At 34.0% G+C, this 22,216-nt stretch overlaps 1 protein-coding gene across 1 annotated transcript; it reads right to left on the reverse strand.

Annotated features, from left to right (window-relative positions):
• Positions 1 to 4,185: 4,185 nt before the first annotated feature.
• LOC149146857 (CBL-interacting serine/threonine-protein kinase 26-like) lies at positions 4,186 to 15,724 on the reverse strand. The gene is made up of 14 exons (XM_089439191.1): positions 15,339 to 15,724; positions 14,694 to 14,756; positions 14,537 to 14,608; positions 13,951 to 14,058; positions 13,748 to 13,828; positions 13,604 to 13,657; positions 13,391 to 13,516; positions 13,214 to 13,303; positions 12,991 to 13,113; positions 5,744 to 5,845; positions 5,530 to 5,646; positions 4,841 to 4,903; positions 4,548 to 4,622; positions 4,186 to 4,458 (listed from the first exon to the last, which is right to left on the reverse strand). Exons 1-14 carry the CDS (start codon positions 15,498 to 15,500, stop codon positions 4,354 to 4,356), a joined length of 1,341 nt encoding a protein of 446 aa, XP_089295317.1. The 5' UTR covers positions 15,501 to 15,724; the 3' UTR covers positions 4,186 to 4,353.
• Positions 15,725 to 22,216: the final 6,492 nt, after the last annotated feature.

Genomic DNA, 22,216 nt, shown 5'->3' on the forward strand with positions numbered 1-22,216 from the left:
CTACGGGAGGATCGCTTGTTCCAGGTAGACCATAGCGTAAAGCCATCTATGTAAAACATAATAATAAGTAAAACATAAAATAAATTAATTTCAAATATATTAATTAATTTAAAATTGTTAGAATAAGTATAAAATAAATTCATTTTAAATTGTTAGATAAAAATATTAGTTAGTTATAAAAACTAAAATTAGAGTAATAGTTAATTATATTTATTAAAATATAAGATTAATAAATATTAGACAAAAAATTAGAGAATTCAAGTGTTGGAAATATAAAAAATTAATTCATGGTCTATTTAAGGGTAAAAAATAATATATTAGTTTCAAATTAATTAATTATAAAATAGATTAATTTTAAATTAACTTTATGTAAATTAAGTTTAAATTAATACACATATATAAATATTTAAAAAATAAATATCTTTTCACTCTAAAAGAAGTTTGCACTTATCCCTTTAGGCGCTTAGTAGATCTAGGGTTAAGATCGTGGGTTGAAATCAAGAATGAGAAATTTTAATTATATAGATGAATTGATTTAATATGAATGAATTAATTTAATTTATATAAATGAGATGAAGTTTACTAGAAAAAAGTGTTTTGAGAAAGGTCATTTTGTCTGTTAGTTAATTTAGTATAATCAAACATATTCTCATAATAAAAAATAAGAGAAAGGTCATTTTGTCTGTTAGTTAATTTAGTATAATCAAACATATTCTCATAATAAAAAATAATTTACTATAATCAAGTACAATAAGAATAATTTGGCAATACAATTTTTTAGTAAAATCTTGATTTCTTATGTCTATTAATATAGTTAGTAATAATAATTATTTATATATACTTAACACTTGTTTAGACTATATTTATTAAATTTTTTAAAAAATGGTGGTGTCTACATTCTCACTTGAATCTGGCAATTTTTTTTTTCAAGAAATTTAATCTTGGGAGTGTTTAGACCATTTTTGATGGTGGAAATGGATTCAACACTATCAAAAACTCTTGAAACACCCAAATTTTTGGAGTTTAATAATCGTAACCAAAAATTCCTACCATTTTTTCAAAATTATTCCAAAATTTCAATTATTTTCTTAGTAAATTTGTGACCTCATTATGCTACAACATAAAAATATAAAATACTGTTATTTAATTATTTTATGTTATGAAAATAAAATAACCAAAAAAAATATCATTAATATTTAAAAATTTAAAATTATGATATTAAATAATATTTAAATAATCAATAAATATGTAATTTAATAAAGAAAATAAATATGTAAGAGTTTAATAAAGAAAATTTTATTAAATTTAGAAAATAAAAAACATAAATATGAATTATGATATAAAATAATATGTAAATAATTATTGAATGTTACACTATGTTCGAATAAAAACATGAATTTTGCCGTAAAACTGCTTCTGCTTGGCTAAGAGCTCGTCTTCCTGGGACGTAAGGAAACAGGTTAACGGCTCAATACCCAGAGGCATTTGGCAGGAGTGAAACCCTGCTCCCTTACGAACCACCAGCGGGTTATTACAGGTGGCGTAGTTTTCTTTGATAACGGTGATGAGTCAAATCGACATTCGCGGATAGCAGCCAGAGATGGTTGTCCTCACTGTTGGTTTGACACCTGAAAAAAACAAACATGAATTTTAAGATTTGAACTCAGGGAAGTTTTTGAGAAGTTTTTGAGGTGGGAGCGAATAACGCTTCTGGCGGGAACCTGGTTTGAACCTGCAAATCTTCCAAATGGCTGCTGCGGAGGGGGTCTCCCCCTCCCTGTCTGGATGTTGATTCCGCCTTCCAATCAATGGTCGCCTCCCTTCTAAAGCGCCCACGGCCCGTTGCGGTTGCGTCTTCCGAGTTCGTTAAGAAGAACACAGAGGTTAAGGACGTCTCTCTGCGGGACGGTGCTCGTCGCACTTCTCTGGTTTATTCGGAGAAGGCATTAATTGGAAAATTTATTGCTAGGTGGTCTTCACTTAGATTTATGGAGGTTTGGATAAAGAAAATCTGGACTTCTTTGATGAAAGGTAAAATTGCTCTCTTCCGCGTACGTAATGGTTTTTCATCTTTTTATTTGAAAATAAAGAAGTCATTTTTGGCAATGGATCATATTTCTTTGGCTCCTGAAGGATGTATTTAAAAAATAAATGGATAAATGGACACTAGATTTTAATCTTGACGTCCACATCTTGACATTCTACTCTTGGTCAAGCTACCTCGTTTCCTTTACTCCTTTTGGAACCAGGACTGCCTTTGGGTTATTGGTAATGGAGTTGAGAAATACTTGGATAAGTCTAAACCAAAAAGCTCCCAATTTGCTCGGAAAAAGGACTACCAACAGAAATCAATCTAAATTTGGGAGAATAGAAGCATAACCAAGTTTTAGGCTAGAGATATTTAGATAATTATTAAACAGTTCAATTTAGATATGTAAATTTGAACAGAACAAAATAAATTAATAAATAGATATATTAAATTGGATTTTGTTTAAATAATTTAGAAAATAAAATCTATTATATTTACCCAATTCAATTTTTATTTATAATATACTATTTGTTATTTACTTATTGTTATATATAAAAATATAAATTTATTTTTAAATATTATAGTATATATACTTTTAATATCACAATCAAGATTTAGTAACAAAACTAACAGTCTCCTTATAATTCTATCACAAAAAAATTCTTGAAATATATCCTAAATTTTCCATATACAAAAAAACAACAAAATTGATTTTATTATTTAAAAAAAATATACTCCTTCAAAATATTGCTTAATCTCTAATAATATTTTAAAAACTAATAACTTATTTCGTTATTATTAAAATGTAATATTATCTGAATCTTATAATAAAAATTTATAAAATAATTTTAAAAACTAATAAATTATTTTATTATTATTAAAATGTAATATTATTTAAATCTTATAACTATTAATAATACTTTATAAAATAATTAATAGTTAAATAAATATAATCTCTTAAAAAAACATAAATTAATAATGTAACATCATATATCAAATTAAATTATAGGTCCGATAGACCAATTTGGTGTCAGTGGACTTTAACCATCATCATCATCATTAATTTACTTATTCTATTATATATTTATTAATTTATTTATTCTATTATATATTAATAACCGAATTTTCTTTAAAAAAAAATAATAAATAAATAAATAAATAATAGATATCTATATATCTATATCTATATATATATATCTATATATATATATATATATATATATATAATACCCCTTATCATAGTCAAACTAGCCGTTATCACGTCAAATCGAGCTGTTAGCCATTACCTTATCGAGAAATTTGAGTCATTGGATATTCTGCGCTATCTATTTAAAGTGCATAGCGAGATCTGCTCATTCAACTTGTCCTGACGATGAACCACACTGGTTGGTTCAAAAAGCGTCGACAAAAGTTTTTCTATGTTTCGAAAAAAAACGTTACTTCCTGACCCGAGTGAAGCAAACAAGTCTTTACAGAGTTTTATAGAGAGTTGTTCAGCAACCCGAGTGAACCCTAAATAGCAATAAGATTTTCTTTGTTTTACTTGGAGCTGCAGCCTCATTTACCAAGCAAATGTCTTTTCATATGTTTTGAAATGAGTTTTACATAGAGTTACTTTGCAATCTCAGTGAAGCAAACAAGTCTTTATAGAGTTCTAAAGAAAGTTACTGGGCAATAAGATTTTCTTTGTTTTACTTGGAGCTGCAGCCTCCATTTACCAAGAAAATGTATTTTCATATGTTTTGAAATGAGTTTTACATAGAATTACTTTGCAATCCCAGTGAAGCAAACAAGTCTTTATAGAGTTTTAGAGAAAGTTACTTAGCAACCCCAATGAAGCAAACAAATCTTTACAGAGTTTTATAGAGAGTTGCCCAGCAACCTGAGTGAAGCGTAAATAGCAATCAGATTTTCTTTGTTTTACTTGGAGCTGCAGCCTCCATTTACCAAGCAAATGTGTTTCATATGTTTTGAAATATAATCCAAAGTATATTTTATTGCGCTATGATTTTAAACTTAAAAATAATCAATTTGTTCTTGGGAAAAGCAAGGACATCACTGCAACTACAAAATCTGCCATTCTGTACTTCCAAAGTGACAAATGTAATAATCTGTACTGTAATCGTTTTATAATACAATGTTTATCGCTGTAAATATCCATGGTCTGAACGCTTCTTACTGTTTATGAACAAGCATTGATGTCACAACTCAATTGTATTTTAAATCCAAAAGACAAGTAAACAACTCTCAGTGATTTTGACTTTCCAATTTCCCTATCTAATCCCGAAAATTTTCAGACAAATATACTACTGCACAGCCATGCTTTAATTGTAGAGACGAGTAAGGCAGTGGGCAGAGATTCCTTGTTTACCCTCCCACTCTCTATCACTTTCTTGCAAGCTAAGATCGCTTGATAACTTGCTGCACAACTGTGTTCATAGAATAAATAATCACACGATCAGTAATCATCCTCATATATGGCTTGCTACGAATAATAAATATATTTAAAAAGCTTTACCTCTCTGTACAGATCTATGTCCCCAGTGGATTTCCTCATCTCTACGACATGCAAACATGGGGTCACTTGGAATACCTAATTCCAGACAACAAACAAAGCCCATCAAATTTATTGATTCATTTGATTTGAGCTCACACAAATATTAATATAAGCTTATCATTAGATTACTGCCTTTCTATCTGGTTGGTCGAATGGGAGTAAGTAATATTTAATAAAAATAGAATAATCCAATAATGGGCGGAAATGCCCTTCTATTCCATTGGATAAACGTTAATCGAGCTATAGTGGCTTACCTCAGTTGCCACTGAAAGATATCCACTGCGCTTTGACTTTGAATCCATATGAAGTAGATTCAGCTGAAAAAGCAGGTTCAGTTTAAGTCAAAAACTAACCAACATGTGATCTTACAACTTTTTATTTTTAATTATTCCGGTTCTTAACATATCGGTTTGTTTACGTTATCGAAGCTAATCTATCTCATTATTGAAACTACTTTAAAATATTGGTTTGTTTACGCTATCAAAGCATCTCATTATTTTTTAAGTGAAGGATTTTAGTTAGAGTAAATCATTTGCTTGTTTTTTCTAGGAGAGTGAGTTGTTTATTGTAACTTACTTATTTTGAGAACAACTATATTTAATGTAATAATAGTAGGAGATTTTTTTATAAAAGAAAATGTTATTTATTATAACAAATCTATTTTTTAAAAATAGTTGTATTTAATGTAATAGGAGATTCTCCTGATCACAATAAAATTGTTATTTATTATAACAAACTTATTTCTTAAAAATAGTTATATTTAATGTAATAATAATAAGAGATTCTATTAAAAAATATATTAAAAAAATAACAACATACTGTTTTTCATGTAATAATAATGGGAGATTCTCTAAAAATTATATTAAACAAAATCGAACTTATATGCCTACTCTCCAAATCGAACTTATATGTAGTATAAGTGAGGGGCGTGTATATATAATACCTTGTCATTCTTTTTCTGTACCACAAATCCCATCGCTGTGACGGTTTCTTCTATTTTGCGCATTATTTCTTTGGCAGAATACGTGGACGTGAATAACGTTTTTCTCTCTTCAGCCTCCTGCTCACACACATTCATCTTTGTGTCACTGCCCTAACCGACCACTAAAACGTTAACATTTGAAAAAAAATGAAAAGCCAAAGAGCAATGAGCATACCTCTTCCTCGAAGAATCCAGAGAGATCAAGGCTCGATGACATCGCTATCAACTGAAAAGCGTTCATCATAGTTGTTCCCCTTTCCTGCCCTAGGAGATGGTCCTTTTCATATTATAGGCAGAAATTAGCAATTACAGCGCGTAGGGATACCAAAAATAAGACAGCCAATTGCCAATTATAAAAACGAGAGGCCAGCAATAATCACATGGGATCTCGGTTCAGCACATATGTATTGTTTGAATGGGACAAATCTATGGCCGGCATAAAACATTTAAGTGGGAAATAGCTTAGGTACACATATGTTATTATTTTATTAAAATTATTAAAATAAGTTTTGTGAGGATATGGTTATGAAAATGAAATGTTATGTGTGAGGAAGTTTTAGATTAAAATCTCCTCCAGGGGTATACATTAGCTCATTCAGGCTCACTTTAGTAAGAGACTAATACGGTTTTTAATTTTTTCGACATAGAATAAACTTAATTTTATTTTAAATAATTATTATTATTTTAATTATAATATCAATAAAGGCTATTGTGGTAACAACATTGTGTCACGCTAAGAGGAGATCAATAGAGTTAGAACATTGTGTGACGCTAAGAGGAGGCCAACCGAGTTACCAAGTTATAGTTTGAGTGGGCCTAATGGTTAAGAGCATGTGTTTCCCCCTAAGAGGTCACAGGTTCAAAACGAGAGGGGGTAGAGTATGTATGCCTTCGTAGATTTCGCTGTCAACTCGTTGCGCAGAGGTAGGTCCCTTGTCCCACAAACAAGGGGGTCTCATACACCAATTTGGTGTGTAGTTTGGCCTTGACCTTAAAATTGGATAAAACCAATAAATACAACTTGAGTGGCCCTAATGGTTAAGAGCATATGTTTCCTCCTAAGAGGTCACATGTTCAAAACTAGAGGGGGATAGAGTATGGGTCCCTTGTCCCACAAACAAGCTTTTAAAATAAATGTGAATCCTTTATACATGAGAAATGCTAAAAAGAATCCATAAATACTTCATAAACTTTAAATCCTTACTATCCACCTATTATTTTTTGATAATTAAATTAAAATTCCTAGAATCCCTATCCCAAAACAGACTCACCTATCCATGTAATTAAACAAATCGACCACGCTTTGAAGTAGTTAACATTGTTGTGAGATGGTATCTATAGCATTAGTTATAGTATTAAATGTTATGTAGGAGGGCGCATAATGCTCACCTATTTCTATGGTCACTATTAATATACGTCATACATTGCAATGTATGAACTGTTATGCCATACATTGCAATTTTATAGATATGGGGGCATGTAATGATTACTAAGTAGTAATATGGAGAAAATGTAAAAGAAAATTATTTTGTTATTGGCTTTTGTTTTTTCATTTCTTTGTAATTGTAATGTTCTAAGTTTTTCCATATTATTGTCTTATGGATTAGTGTTAGAAACATATTTTTCACCTCTATTTCCTTTAGTTTGGTATGAAGGCCCTATCACCTCAAACTATAAGTGCTAGAGACAAGGCTTTTCAATCTAATTCTAAAAAATTTCAATGGTGGAGATGCCTTTGTTGCAATTTTGGAAACCCTTGTAGGAGGAAGTGCATGACTAGTAGACTCTAAATGCTCCTCCCATATGACGTTCCACTAGAATTGGTTTTCATGTATGAGAATATGATGGTGGGATGTTGTACCTTGGTGATAATTTTCCTCCAAACATGGTTGTCTTATTGATTAGATTCTCTAATGGAAAATTAAAGGGCATCAATGAACTTTTGCATATTTCGTGTTTGATACGAACCTACTATTGGTAAGTACACATAATGATAGAGGAGTGTAGGATGTGTTTTTTCCGAAGGGTGTAAGATGGACCGAGGAGCTATGGTACTAAATAAGGCTATTCATATAAATATATTTCTAGCTTGATGCATGCACTATTGAGTGTAATAGTTCTTCAATCTATGTAGTAGAGAGACATATAGGATCTACACCTTCACAATTAGAACTTATATCTTATTTTTATGGTCATAATTCCTATGTACCTAAACAAGTCCTTTCTTCAAAAAGAAAGTTAGTCTAAGAAAAACCCATGCTATGGCAGCAAAGGTTTGGCCATATAGATGACAAGGGGATATGACTTTGAAAAACAATAATATTGTGAGAGGATTGGATAATTTTAATTTTAATTTTAATTTTTTGAGCATTGCATAATGAAAATTAAGATTGTGTTTAATTTTATTATAGTTCTCATAGACCTTATAGGTTGTTGGGCTAAATTCATTCTAATGTATTTGGTTCGATTAAATCCCATTTGATTTATAAAATTTTATATTATGTCTCATTCTTTGATGATTATGTGTATAATTACATAGAAATAAATCACAAAGTGTTTGGTTAGTTTAAGGAACTTAAAGCTATCTTGGAAAATTAGACTAGTGGGGAGATTAAGATGTTGAAAACTGATAATCACACTGAGTCTTGCTTTACATAGCTTGATAAGTTTTGTAAGAAGAAAGACATTGAAATACATAATACACCTCCATACATCCCTCAATAAAATGCAATTACATAATAGTGAACAAAAAATTAACATAGAGAGCTACACGTATGCTTAGCAGAGTCATTCTAGAGGAGAAACTGCTTGGCATAAGTAGGTTCTACTACATGTTCCTTTATCAACATGTGACTCACATTAGCTCTTATCACCCCTATGGAAGTCAATACAGGATTCAACATCTTCATGTTGTGAGGAATATCCTAATGTACCTAAGGAGAGATCAAGGTTTGATGGCAAGGCTATGAAATGTATGTTCATTAACAATGATGAAATGTATCTTCATTGACTATGGCATTGGCTTTAAACGGTACTAGATTTGAGATCATGTGGTTAGAAATATTTTGTATAGAATGAATGTTATTTTCTAAGAAATTAATTCTTCCCACACATTCAAGGTGTGACCATAAGAAGATGAGAAAAATTCAATAGTTCATAGGCTACTTAAGACCTAGAAGGTTAAACTAGAAAATGATCAAGAAGTTCATGATGGACTTGATGAGGAGAAAGTGTTTAATCTCAAACTTTAATGAGCCCCACTCAACAAAAAGGACAACTAAACATGTAAATTATAGTCCATCTAATTTTAAATGTTTATTTGTTTATTTTCTAACACTGATGAACTTATAACTGTGAAATAGACAATGTAGATGTAATATGAGGCATTCTAGAGGTTGACCATGGATGAGGAAATTCTTTCAACTTAAAAGAATTATACGTGGGACTTGGTACATTTCTCAACAAAAAAAATCCTTTCAATATAAATGGGTGGTCAAGAAGAAGATCGATTAAATTATGATGTTGAAAAGTACAATGCAACGATGGCTACAAAAGGATATTCCTAGGTTGAGGAGATAGATTAATAGTTTTTTTATTTAATAGAATAGGTGGATGCAAAAACAAGATTCATACATGGTGCTTGAATGAGGAGATCTATATAACACAATTATAACACTTCGTTCTTGAAAGTTAAAAAAAATAAGTCTTTAAATGATCTCAAATAGTCTAGTAAAATGTGGTACCAAATATTTGATTATTTTATGATGTTATTTGGATTTTTGAGATACAAATTAAATCATTATGTGTATTACAAAGAAAACATTGATAATTTCCTTATTATAAGTCTAAATGTAGATGATATGTTATTCTTTGGTAATAAAAAGAATGTAATATGATTTTAGGGCTCAACTTTTAGCAACATTTGATATGAAGACTTTGGCTTTGGAAAATATATTATATGAATGAAGATTATGATAGAGAATATAAAAATCTTTGGTCCAACCATTGTAAGTAAGTAAACTTTATATTGCATAGATTTCACATGGTAAATTGTAGACCATTGAGTGTTCTGATTTATGTGGGAACTAAGCCTTTAGTTGAGAAATATCTTACAACATTTATAGAGATCAATGATAGGTCTATACTAGACCAAACATTGCCCAAGCAATGGGACTTATAAATTGATTCATGGCTATAACATTATGTTAAAAGTAGGGCTAAGTGCAAAGTGATAGTAAGAGTGTCATTTCTCTAGACACAAACCCAACCTTTCATATGAATACAAAGCATTGTCATTTTATTATATATTTTCAATACAATTTTATGGCATTGTCTAACGAGGCCACAATTTCGCCTGGACATTGAAATTCTCTCTATAATCTGGCGATACTTTTTTTCTAGAAATCCAATCCTGTGAGTGTTTGAATCATTTTTTTGATGGTGGAAATGGACTAAGCACCATCAAAAACCTATGGGGCACCCAAAATCTTGAAGCTAGACAGTTGTAACCCGTATTTCCAAAAATTTCAGTTGGATTTTCTTAAACTTTTGTGAGAGTTTCTATTGTTTTCTCGATGAAAATTACATGGCCACTTTAAACTATGGCCCATTTTATTAGGGCATGGTAGAGGATGACAATGTGATATTAAAGAAAGTTTACACTTTTCAAATAGTTATAGATGCATTGAAATCAATTAAATTCAGTTGGTATTGTGAGCCTATGGGCTTTATGGCCCCTAATAGTCAACTCATTATTGAATGCATTCTCCTTTATATTATTTTAAGTTATATGCCAAATGGAAATATGTTGAGACATTTATCTAATGTACATCTTTGTACTGGAGTAGGTAATAATCATTAAGTATTAATAAAGAATAAATGCACTTTTTTAATAAAGTATATAGTGATTAGAAGAAACCAAAGCTAATAAGAGGAGATGGCTAGGGTTTCTAGACTCCTTAGCGCCGCCATTGCACAGCAGATCAACGATGGGGGTGTGTTCACAGGTCGTCCCCTCAGGAAATCGGGTGCAGGACTACCGGAATCGAGCACACTGACAAGGAATTGGCTCCGCAGCGAGCCGGACAACAAAACCCTTGTGGCTGATCGATCCCCGGCGGCTGATCGATCTTCACACAGGCCACGGGTGTGTTCACCTTATCTGCCTCAGGGTTTATCCTACCATGTGCCGTCTGAACCCATTATAACTGGACATGGAGTGGACGATGCAGCCCGTCACCGCCCAGATCTGCAAACCCACCCTGATTCAGATCTTATAATCGTGCATAAAGACAAGGGAGAAATGAACTGGCCGGGAACGACTGTGCGGATGAGGGCTGAACAAAATATTTCGCCACTACTTCCCAGTCGGCCAGATCCAACAAAGCAAGGTCTCCACAAGACCGATTTACTCCGTATGGACGCAGATCTGATCCAGATTTTCATCAAATCAATTGAGGGAAAACATTTTTGCATGCGGCTCAGTAAGGGAATGAGCATCCATGCGTTAAAAAAGGAAATCCAGGGACACCTTGGAACCCCAGCACAATATCAAAACCTTATATATTCAGGATACAGTATGCAGGACAACCAAACTCTCCAGCACTACGACATCGCCAAAGATTCAACCATTATTTTAAATCTTCGACTGCGTGGCGGAAGCACTGGAACCAACTCTAAAAATACAGGTTCCTTTCGGGATGTAGTGAAAGGGAAGGAAAAAATGAAAAATAAAGCAACACCACCATCAGAGTTACCAGGACCCTACATTGTTGAACAAAAGCCAGAATCACCAACGCTACTAGTATCTATGCCAGAGGTAACTAGTCTACACTCTCATTTATCTAAAAATGCAGTTATTTGTAGATTTAATGGGTTCTGGCCAAAATCAGATGCCCTGCACCAGTGGATCTTTACAACATGGACAACAAACTGTGAAATTTACCTATGCCCCAAAGGGTACTTCATAGTTAGATTTAACACAGAACAAGAACGAGAAAGCATTATAAATCAGGGGCCTTGATTCTGGGGCAGTGCTGGCCTCTTCCTCACCCCCTGGTTTTCTGATTTCGATGCCAATACAATGAAAGTCTCAACGATGCCTGTATGGGTAAGGCTACATGGTCTCCCTCTACACTTTTGGCATCACAAAGTATTAGCTGCTATTGGGAATTCCCTGGGGAAATTCCTAAAAATGGATGAAGACAGAGCTATCAGGGGAATATTTACATTTGCCAGAATATGTGTAGAAGTAGATTTGAGTTAGGGGCTACCTGACCACATCACGCTGAATTTCAATAATTCTCAATGGATACAACAGCTCGACTATGAGAACACAGCGTTCCGGTGCAGGGGATGCATGCAAACAGGGCACCTTCAATATGATTGCCCATTTGCTCGAAAGGACCCCAGGAGAACCAAGAAACAACAGAAAAAGCCCAAAGGCTGGCAGCACACTGACCCATTGGAAGAAGAAGACATAAATGTGGAGCCTACAGAGAACCAAACATAACCTGATACTCAAATGAGACAGACATATACTAAGGAAGAGAATGCCCCAACTACTCATTTGGGGCCGCACATTTCATATCTGCAACAAGAGCCACAAATGGAAATAAGCGGCATCAAACGAACCCATGGATCAGAGGGCTCAGAATCTGACAAAGAACTTCAACTGATCCCAATGGAAAAGCAGCTAGCTATTATAACACCCACTCCCGACACTGGTGGTTGGCGACGGGTGGAGAAGAAGAAGGGTAGAAAAGTTTAGTCTGTTGGAACATTTTTTTCTTTTTTTCTCTATTTCTGTAGCTTCCTGTCATTACAGGAACAACCATCTCCTATTTTGTGTATTTTTCTCTGTTTACTGCTTGTCATTATAGGAACAACCATCTGAATATGCCTCATGCATCTACAAAATGTAATTTTATCAATATGAATAAAATTACGACTTTTTTCTATGGGAAAAAAAAATATATATAGTGATTACTCAACAATAATAAGAAATAAATACACAACAATAATAAAGAATAAACACACTAATAATGACAAATTTTATTAATAAAAAATAAATAATGAGCATTAACAATTAAATAATTACTTGTGAGTGATACTGTAGTATATAATAATAAAAAACTATAGATATTTTCATATTGTATTTATTTATTCAGCATAGGAAAAAACAATGTCTAAATTTTAACTTAGTGTTATGTAGCCTAAATTTCTATTAATTTTTTTGTCTTACTAGTAGTCAACACTTTAACTTTTTGTTGGTTGAGAATAAATTAACCCTATAATGTAACCATTTAATTGTTAAATAATATGTAATTTAAAATATGATAAATAAGTATTTGCAATTTTCCATACTCGTTAGGGAAATCAAGAGGAAAAAGGTTGTGTAAAGGCATTTTTCATTGCCCATACCTCGGAGTTTGTATAACTGGCATCCACATCATCCAAATCAGTATTCTCCTCATCTACAAACTTCGCGGGTGAATAACCTTGCTTAAACCACTCATCTTCCATTATGCCTGGTATACTTATGCGCTGTATATATTCAAGAACACAAATATTTATAATCACAAGCCTTTGAGTTTTTCGTCATACGATCCCTAAATCAAACTTGATATGAATGGTTTTCACTTACAGTCTTGGGATTGGGATCGAGTATTCTTCTGATCAAGTTGCAAGTGCTCGGCGAAAGCCATTTTGGACACTGAAATTCACTTTTGAGGATCTGAACAGCGCATTGTGTTGAATAGATGTGAGATTATCCCTAATCTAATAAAATATGTAAGCAAGTTGTATTTGGTAGTTACAGTACTTTATTATATAGTACGGCAAGATTGTTGTCGTCGAAGGGCAGCCGGCCCGTCAAGAGAAGAAAGAGAATGACACCGCAAGACCAAACATCAGCAGAAGCACCATCGTATCCTCTGCCAGCAATCACCTGTACGTATTATGGCTCAAATCAAATCTCCTTTCACTGATTATGACCAATTGCAACTTTAATTCACTCTGGCAGTTAAGTAGTTACCTCGGGAGCCACGTAATTGGGGCTTCCACAGGTCGTATGCAGCAACCCGTCTGCCTGAAAGACCACGCTCACACATAAAATAATGAGATACCCTCCTCGCATCAAAATAACTCCCCGGATATAGAAAAATCGTTGGAAAAATACCCTAAGTTGCTGGGGCAGCGCGCTGAGGCCGAAGTCACATATCTTCACATTTCCCTTTGCATCAAGCAGGATATTTTCGGGCTGTTCATTTAGTTTCAGTAAATAATTAATGTTTATTTCAAATAAAACGATCACTAGAACTAAGAATCTTCATATTCAATGAATATGATATCGCGACTTTAGCTGCATAGGTATATATATACCTTTAAGTCTCTGTGGTAAACACCCCTGCTGTGACAATATCCTACGCCGTCAATAAGTTGCTGGAAATACAATCTCGCTTGGCTTTCCTCCAGTTTGCCATTATACGACTGCATATGGAAAACGGAGATTACTGTTTGTCACATCAAAATAACAGCATTAACTACACAGGATTACAGTGTCAGGCAAACGCCATCCAGGATGCCAACTGTTTCTTGGAAGGTTTTTGGCATATATTTTTCTATTTAATGGGTTTAAAATTAGGCAAAAAAAAAAATTGGAATTACAAGTAGTAAACTCTCTACAATAGAATGATTTTTAGGATGTTGAATCTATATATGTAGTTAATGTTAAGATATCAATCTTATTTAAGTTCTACTATCCGTGTACAGTTTTATTTTGGTCATTTATTATTGATTTTTGCAATGTAATATTTAACCATTTTAGATACCGAGAGGAACAATTTCTGCTCAAAAACTCATTTTATATCACAAAAATTAAAATTCAGTTTAAAAAGCTTTCGCCCAAATCAAAATAAAAATTGCAACAAAAACTCTAAAACATAACATGTTTAGACATCACACTCACTATTTTGTCCACCAATTCACCTCCACTAATATATTCAAGAACAATATATATCTTCTTCTTAGTCGCCAAAACCTGTTTCAGAGCCCAACCATTGGTTAAATAAACTGATTCCAAAATTTGCTTCAAGATAAAAGTTTAGCAAATCGAACCAGCGTACCTCGTATAATCTCACAACATTGGGATGCTTAATGAACTTCAAAGAGCATATTTCACGCTTGATCTGCAAACACAAATGACCACAAAATCACCGGCCAAATTAAAAAGAAAATGCGATTTACATAGAAAAGAACAATATAGTTATGCTTTGCAATTTGTTTTTGGAAATAACTGCGTAGATTGTTTGTTAGTTTATTCCATGTCTAACAATTTCTTCCAGGTTATAATACTAATTGTTAATTGTTGGGAATTATTATGGTCTCTAAATTAAAACCATCAAGTATCAGTCACCAATTGCATCGCATTCCTGGAAATAAAAATCGACCAGAGGCTATTAATCCATGCCGCTAAACACACTAGAAATACTGATTTATTCAATGTCCAATATAATTTAAAGAAAGGTTTAAGTTTAAAGTGCACTCAACTACAACCATGATCATCCATCATCAGTAACACATGAAGTTGTTTCTGATAATGGATGGAGTATGTACTCTAAAAGTCTTCCAAGACTACACAATATTTCCCAAAACAATTTATAAACAGTATAGTTTCCAAATGTAAAAGCCTGCACATTTGGAAAAAACCATTAACTAATAGATGAGAATCCTAATTTCCATTTATAGGATGCTATTGGGAAAGTACTTACATGATCCACAATGTTGTGATGGAAAACTTTGTCCTTGTCCAACATTTTGATGGCATAACTCTTTCTTGTATTCACATCAATGGCGTACTTGACTTTGCCGAAATTGCCTTCTCCCAATGTCCGTCCTACCTCATACTTTCCGATCCGATTATTGAGCTTCATTGCGCCGCTCGTGCCTTGCACAATAAATGCGATTCTATTATCTGTGATCAGGCCTACAGACAAACTCAAGTCCCGATGGTGCAACTTACAATGTGGATTCTGCCTCGCATTCTCCCCGGGTTCGGTAACGCCCTTCGCCCTAGAGTTTGACTCCCGTTCAGAAACAGCAATCAGATTTTCAAAGCCTTGTTTGCACGAGATTATCTAAACAATTTCGGAATTTTCTCACTCTCAGGAGCAACAGATTTCCAATTATCATCACATCCTAAAGAGAATTCTAAATGAATGTAGCACAGCGCACAGGTCACGATCAATCAATGAGGTCCTTCGTCTGCCGTTCCAGCCAATGGTTATCCGGCATTTACTCAGCACTTATTTTATGCCGTTGCAGCCAATGGTTATCCTGTATTTAACAATGCTCTAAGCTTACCGATTCCCACGCACGCTTTGCACGCTTCGTTTATTAATCATGTGGTCTGCAACGCGACACCCTGCTATTTCTCTTTTGACCGCATGGCCATCGCAATGGCGAGATAGGAGTCTTACCTGTCATTCAACCTCTTAACAACCAGCACTGTTATACCCTCTCACGCCCACAATCATTTACGCTGTTCACATTTACACCTTGGCATTCAACCTCTTAACACCCAGCACTGTCATACCCTCTCATCCCCACAATCATTTACGCTGTTCACATTTACACCTTGGCACTCAGTGGGCAGCCCGCCTGTGCAAGTAATAATAAATCGGAAAAGGACTGCGCCGACAACTTTAACGTTAAGGAGAAAGGTTCATATTTCAAAGTTAGTTAGATGCTAATCATTATGGAGTATTCTGTTATATATATATATATATATATATTACAGCGTATTATTAATATTATCAGTTCGGGTACACTATTTTGAAGTATTATGAAAAAATATATTTTGTTTTTATATATATATATATATATATATATATATTATTTTAAAAATATTTTAAAAGATAAAATTTATTAGTGTAATAAATTTTTTTAATAGGAATTGTGTCAATATGTAGAATGTTTGTTTTCTTTGGGTGACAAATTTACACTTGGAATTATATTACATTATATACAATTATGAAAATGAAAATTATATTGTATATAAATGAAAATTATACATATAATGAAAATTTACAAAATTTTAAAATTATTATTATATAATAATGATTTCAAAATAATAGAAACTATTATACAAGATAAGAAATAGAACATAGAAACAACTAATGGTGGAAGAAAATGATATCGGGAGAGATTATATTAAAAATTTATAAGAATAATTAAATAATAGCTTAGTTCTAAATAACATATAATAAATTCGATATCAAACTCATAAAAGAGGAAAATAATAAACTAATTGAACATTTGAAATAGTAAAAGAACAATTGAAAACAAAATCTTAAATATAAACAACTTATCTCACATAAACAACAAGAGTGAGAAGGATGCATGAGCATAAACAACAAGAGTGGGAAAGATACTTGAGAATAAACATAGACTAATCTGGGTTAAGGTAAGCTAAGTTGTAATGACCATAAATTATGTATAGTTAGGAAATCGCCATGCCTAAAAGGATCATGAATCTTTATGTTAAGTATACATGGAATGTAAACAACTAATGTAAATGATAAGCATTAGATTTCCTTTACTATTCACAAGATGTTCATTTATAATACATTGTACATGACTCTTGGATTCATCTTCCAACGTCTCTTGGACTCTGGTGGCTGTTCACATTCCACACCAACCCATAGAGGATTAAGTGTCCAACATTCTCCCCTTAATCTGAAGGGGTATGTATGAGTCCAAGAAGAGAGTTGTAATACAAAATGTGCAAAAATGCATGGAAGCACTAAGCTGAATGTGCTCTTTGAAATGTTGGTATAAGGGGGGTGGTTTAAGGATGACCACCAACATTGGAACGCTTAGTGCAGTTCCCAAAACTCTTCCAAATTTGGCATGAAGTGGAGGTCTTCTGCTAGAGGAAGTGTTCCTAATGTTTTGAAGAGGGAAACCTTCAACCTTGAAAGGGAGGTCTCGCCCCACATAAAAAGGGAGAACCTCAACCTGAAAAGGGAGGTCTCAACCTGTGATGGTTTAAGGATGGCGACCAACTCTGGAATGCTTAATGCAATTCCTGGAACTCTTACAAAATTGGCAAGAAGCTAAAGCCTTCTGCTAGAGGAAGTGTCCCTAATTCTTTGAAGAGATGTCTCAACCCCGCATAGATGGTTTAAGACTGATCATCAACCGAAGCATGCTCAGGGGCATCTTTGTCTCTGGCTACAACTCTGAATCTGGTATGGCAAGTTGTGGCTCAGGATCGCTTGATGTGGCTTTGAAGCTTGTAGATGGCCATCACTTACCCCCCTATCAGATACAAGGTGAGAAGATGAAGAGATTTCAATTGCAAGACTTTTCAATATTCGAGAACACATCCTGTTGTATGAGTGAAATATCTTCTTGGCTGTTGAAGCCCATTGCCAAGAAGCGATCCATCCAAGATGAATCCTTGTTCTTGTAGGAGGTTTGTTTTTGAAGCATCTGTTTGAAAAATGAATATGCTGACCACAATGCTTGCAAGGATGAAGATAAAAATAGTGATCTTTCATATGGCCAACTCGATCACAATGTTGGCATTTAACATTTTGTTGTTTCTGCTGTGGAAGAGGAACATAATGTGGAATTGAAAATAAATTTTCTTAAGGAAATCCAACACTCTGAAACTGGATGGGCTTTGAGTAATCTGGAATGTGAAAGGAAACCTCTTTATCCTATCCAAGACATGTTCAGTGCTTGTTATGGACAAGCTTTTCCAAGGTTTGATGATTGGCTTGGGAAGTGTATGTTGAATTTCTACTTCTACATTCAAATCTGCTCTTGTACTAGGCTCAGTGATCTAAACAATTTATGGTTGCTGATTACAGTCAACTTTGACTCAAAAATGGGATTATTCGAAACAAAAAAAGTTCAGAATCATGACTACATTATTGTAGCTCCTATTACTGTAGTAGGGATTCAAGCTGCAAAAAATCCATCTTTTCTTGTGCATCTTGTAGATAATTTCGAATTTTTGAGAGAGTTTATTTACTAATTTGGACTGTGATATGAACATTGGACAACATTAGAGTACTTAATAACTAACAGATTATCAATTTTCGCCATTGTCTCAACAAAAATTAAAGGTCTAAAATATAGAAAATAACACCTAATCACTGTTTTAAATATAAATATGTCTCAAGTGCTTGGCAAGGCCCTCCAACATATACCAATTTCAAGTTTCAGTTATGTCAGCTCCAAAAAAAAATCGTTGCAATAAAAGTCGCAAAAGAAGAATTTGATACCGAATTTGACACTGACTCATGAACCTACATAAGAGATCATTTATGGAGACTAAATCTTCAAGGAAACTGCAAATCTTTACTGCATGGAAATTTCTCACATGTAAAGTCAATTAATTGTTAATATCTCACTAACATAAAGACCTTTTTTTTAGTCCTAGTGGGACTCATATAATGAGTGGATCAAGTGATGAAAATGTCTTCATATGGAAGGTTGATATGCAAGAAGGGACATCGAGGGGAGGTGACTGTTGTGGACTGGTGTCCAACTGATTTTTGTAAGATTGCAACTTGTTTAGATGATTACATGGTCTGAGTATATTATTGACTAGTGGGAGAGGGAGTATTAGCTAGCGGATTTACGTATTATGACCACAATTTATAGCAATCAACAGAAGAGACATATAAATGTGGAGTTATATTTCTCAATGTAATATCACTCAACACGATTCATACCACCAATACGTACCACAACATGGTCAATGCAACAACGTGTTCACCACTACTTCCACTTCTCAACATATACCACTGATACCACGAGCGCGACTGAGCGGAAGACCAACACGTATGCCAATTACAACGTTCTTACACCAGGGTGTAGATAGGTATGTTGTGGGAGAGTGAAGAGGGTGGAGGTATTAACACTTAGGGAGGAACTATATAAACCAGCAAGTGAGGTGAGACACCGCAACAAGACTGCGAGGAGTGGAGCGTTGGAGGAGAGGAAACATTTGGAATGGAAGACGGGAACAGTCAAATCGGGAGCGAAATATGAGAGAGGACTCGGTTAGCTCGACTTACATGATTTCTTGACTGTCAAGGATGCCTCTTGTGAGCATATCAGATTCCTTGAGCGAGCTTAGCTCCCACAGTAGTTCAACTCCTATTAGGATAAGTTCTCATACGGTATTCTTGGTAACAACCCATTCAACACACAGAAAGTAGAAAATAAACTGCTCAACATTAGTACTCAACGCAGAGAATAAATGACTTCCTTACTGCAATTGAGCGTCGTCCTTCTCAAAATAAACCAAGACTAGTTACAACCTTCATGGCAACAATTCAATGCATCAGAGTCTTCAATGCACCAAGTGCACACGGACAGAGGATGGAAGGCATTAGAAGATATGATGCACTCTACACCTTTGGCTAGAATCGTAGCAAGATATTTAGTGTCACCACCGATCGCACCTCAAAAGCGACGGAGTGGCAAGAAGATCCGAGTGCCCATAACCACAACAAAAACAATGGCAACAACTAGGACGTTGGGTAATTATTCGTGCATAACCTTCTCTCAAAACCCATGGAAGTGAAGTCAAGGGTGTCCTCCAAATTGGCAGAGAATTGCAGAGATTGGAGAGGGAGTGTGTATATGTTGAAGGCATAGTGTGCTCGACACACGGAAGCGAAATAGAGAGTACCCTTGATGACTTCAAAAAAGAATGCACAATTCCAGTGGATTGTTTAGGTATGCGACTCAGAATATGAGAAATAACCATTGCTCTGCTCACTAACTGGTTATAATGGGGTGCAGAGACTGGTGACAGATCCGAATATGAGGGAGAACGCTCATTTTTTTCTATTTCTGGAGAATGGACAGAGATGACAAGTTGTAAGGAGAGAATCCAACTCAAATATAGCTGACAAATGTTTTAGAATGGAAAATCTAAGTTATAGAGGGCCAAGTCTGACCATCCAGGTCTGATACCATTTTAAGTATACATGGAATGTTAATAGCTAATGTAAATGAGAAGCATTAGATTGTCTTTACTATTCACAAGATGTTCATTTATAATACATTATACATGATTGTTGGATTGAACTTCCAACATCTCTTGGACTCTGGTGGTTGTTCACATTCCACACCAACCCATAGAGATTAGGTTTCTAACACTTTATAGTCCCCGAGACTAAAAGGATAAAGAATATCTATAAATGAATATCTTATTCCAACCAAGATAAACCTAGGAAAGTGGTCCAAAAGGTCTAGGAGGCAAGAAAAGAAGGAAAATGGGCAATCATTAGGAAGAGGAAAGCTATTATTAGAGATAGAGTCCAAAATACGAGTGATAAATAGAGATTAAGATCACTCTTGATCCTCTTCTAGAACTGTCATGGTTTTCCATGGTGTAAAGGTCCTATTTTAACTTGGATCCTAGGTGATATTGATCTTATTTCCTTAGTTGAAACTTGGGAGCATGATGAATCTAGGTTCCTCACCTTGACAAATTCATTCCTTTTTCAGCTTGAAATAGGTAATCCTATCATATTGGTTTTGGTGGTATAACTTATTATATAAAGAACATTGTTTCTTCTCACATTCGACTTCATAAAATCAACCCCTTCAATTAGAACATTTGGATGGAGATCTCTGATTCTACCACCAATAGCATTTCTCTTACAAACTATTTTTTCACTCCTATCAACTCTACCTCCAATAAGAAAAACACCTTGAATAAGAACTACCCTTTCAATACCTTAGAACAAGACATCCACAACCTAAGGAAAGAAGGTAACATCCTTTTGCTTGGGGACTTCAATGCCATAACTGCTACTAACCAAGCTACTATATTAAGTAACAACTCTAGACTTGACCCCTTATGACTTGATGAAGATGGTGACTTAGCTATTAGATTCAAAAGAAACTATACATAAATAACCAATAACATGTTTGGTTATCATTTTTGGGATTCAACTGCGTTAAGTAAGTCATTCAAACGTATGACCATTTCCATGAGAGGTAGTCGTAACTGACTAATTTCTCATGATTTTTGAATAGTTCACTTAGCACTCATTGCATCGGGTGATGCTCACATGTTTGGTTCTAATCTTCTCAATATTTGTAGCTCCCAAGACTTGATAATTTGTAATGGAATTAACAAGTGGCCTAACTCTGATGAGATGACTTGTATCCTCGGGCTAGGTAATAGTGTTGTGGATTATGTGATATTTAACACCCATTTCTCAATTGTATTGCAATCTTTGAGCTTCTTAATGATCGCGAGCCTGAGTCCGACCATTGGCCTCATTCCTTAACTCTCAATCTTGGCATGCCTACCCAGAACATGCAAGAGAACTATGAGAGTCAATTGTACACTTATTTTGGTAAGAGTAATATAAACCTTTTCCTAGAGGATTTAAAGAGTGATTTAGGCTTCCTAACTTATAATAATAACTTTGTTAAAATCTATTACAATTTTACTACTACCCTTTCCACTACCATTAACAAATTCTCTACTGAGGTGTCGTATAAAAAGATTAACAAAACTTCCAACCCTTGGTATGATACTAGATTATAAAATTTTCAGGAAAGTGATTAGAGATGCTCCTAACAATATTGTAAATCTTGGAAATAT

This window comes from Pinus tabuliformis, chromosome 9, assembly GCF_031772625.1.
Source record: "Pinus tabuliformis cultivar Carrire ecotype Pingquan chromosome 9, CPIR1, whole genome shotgun sequence".
Lineage (NCBI taxonomy): Eukaryota > Viridiplantae > Streptophyta > Pinopsida > Pinales > Pinaceae > Pinus > Pinus tabuliformis.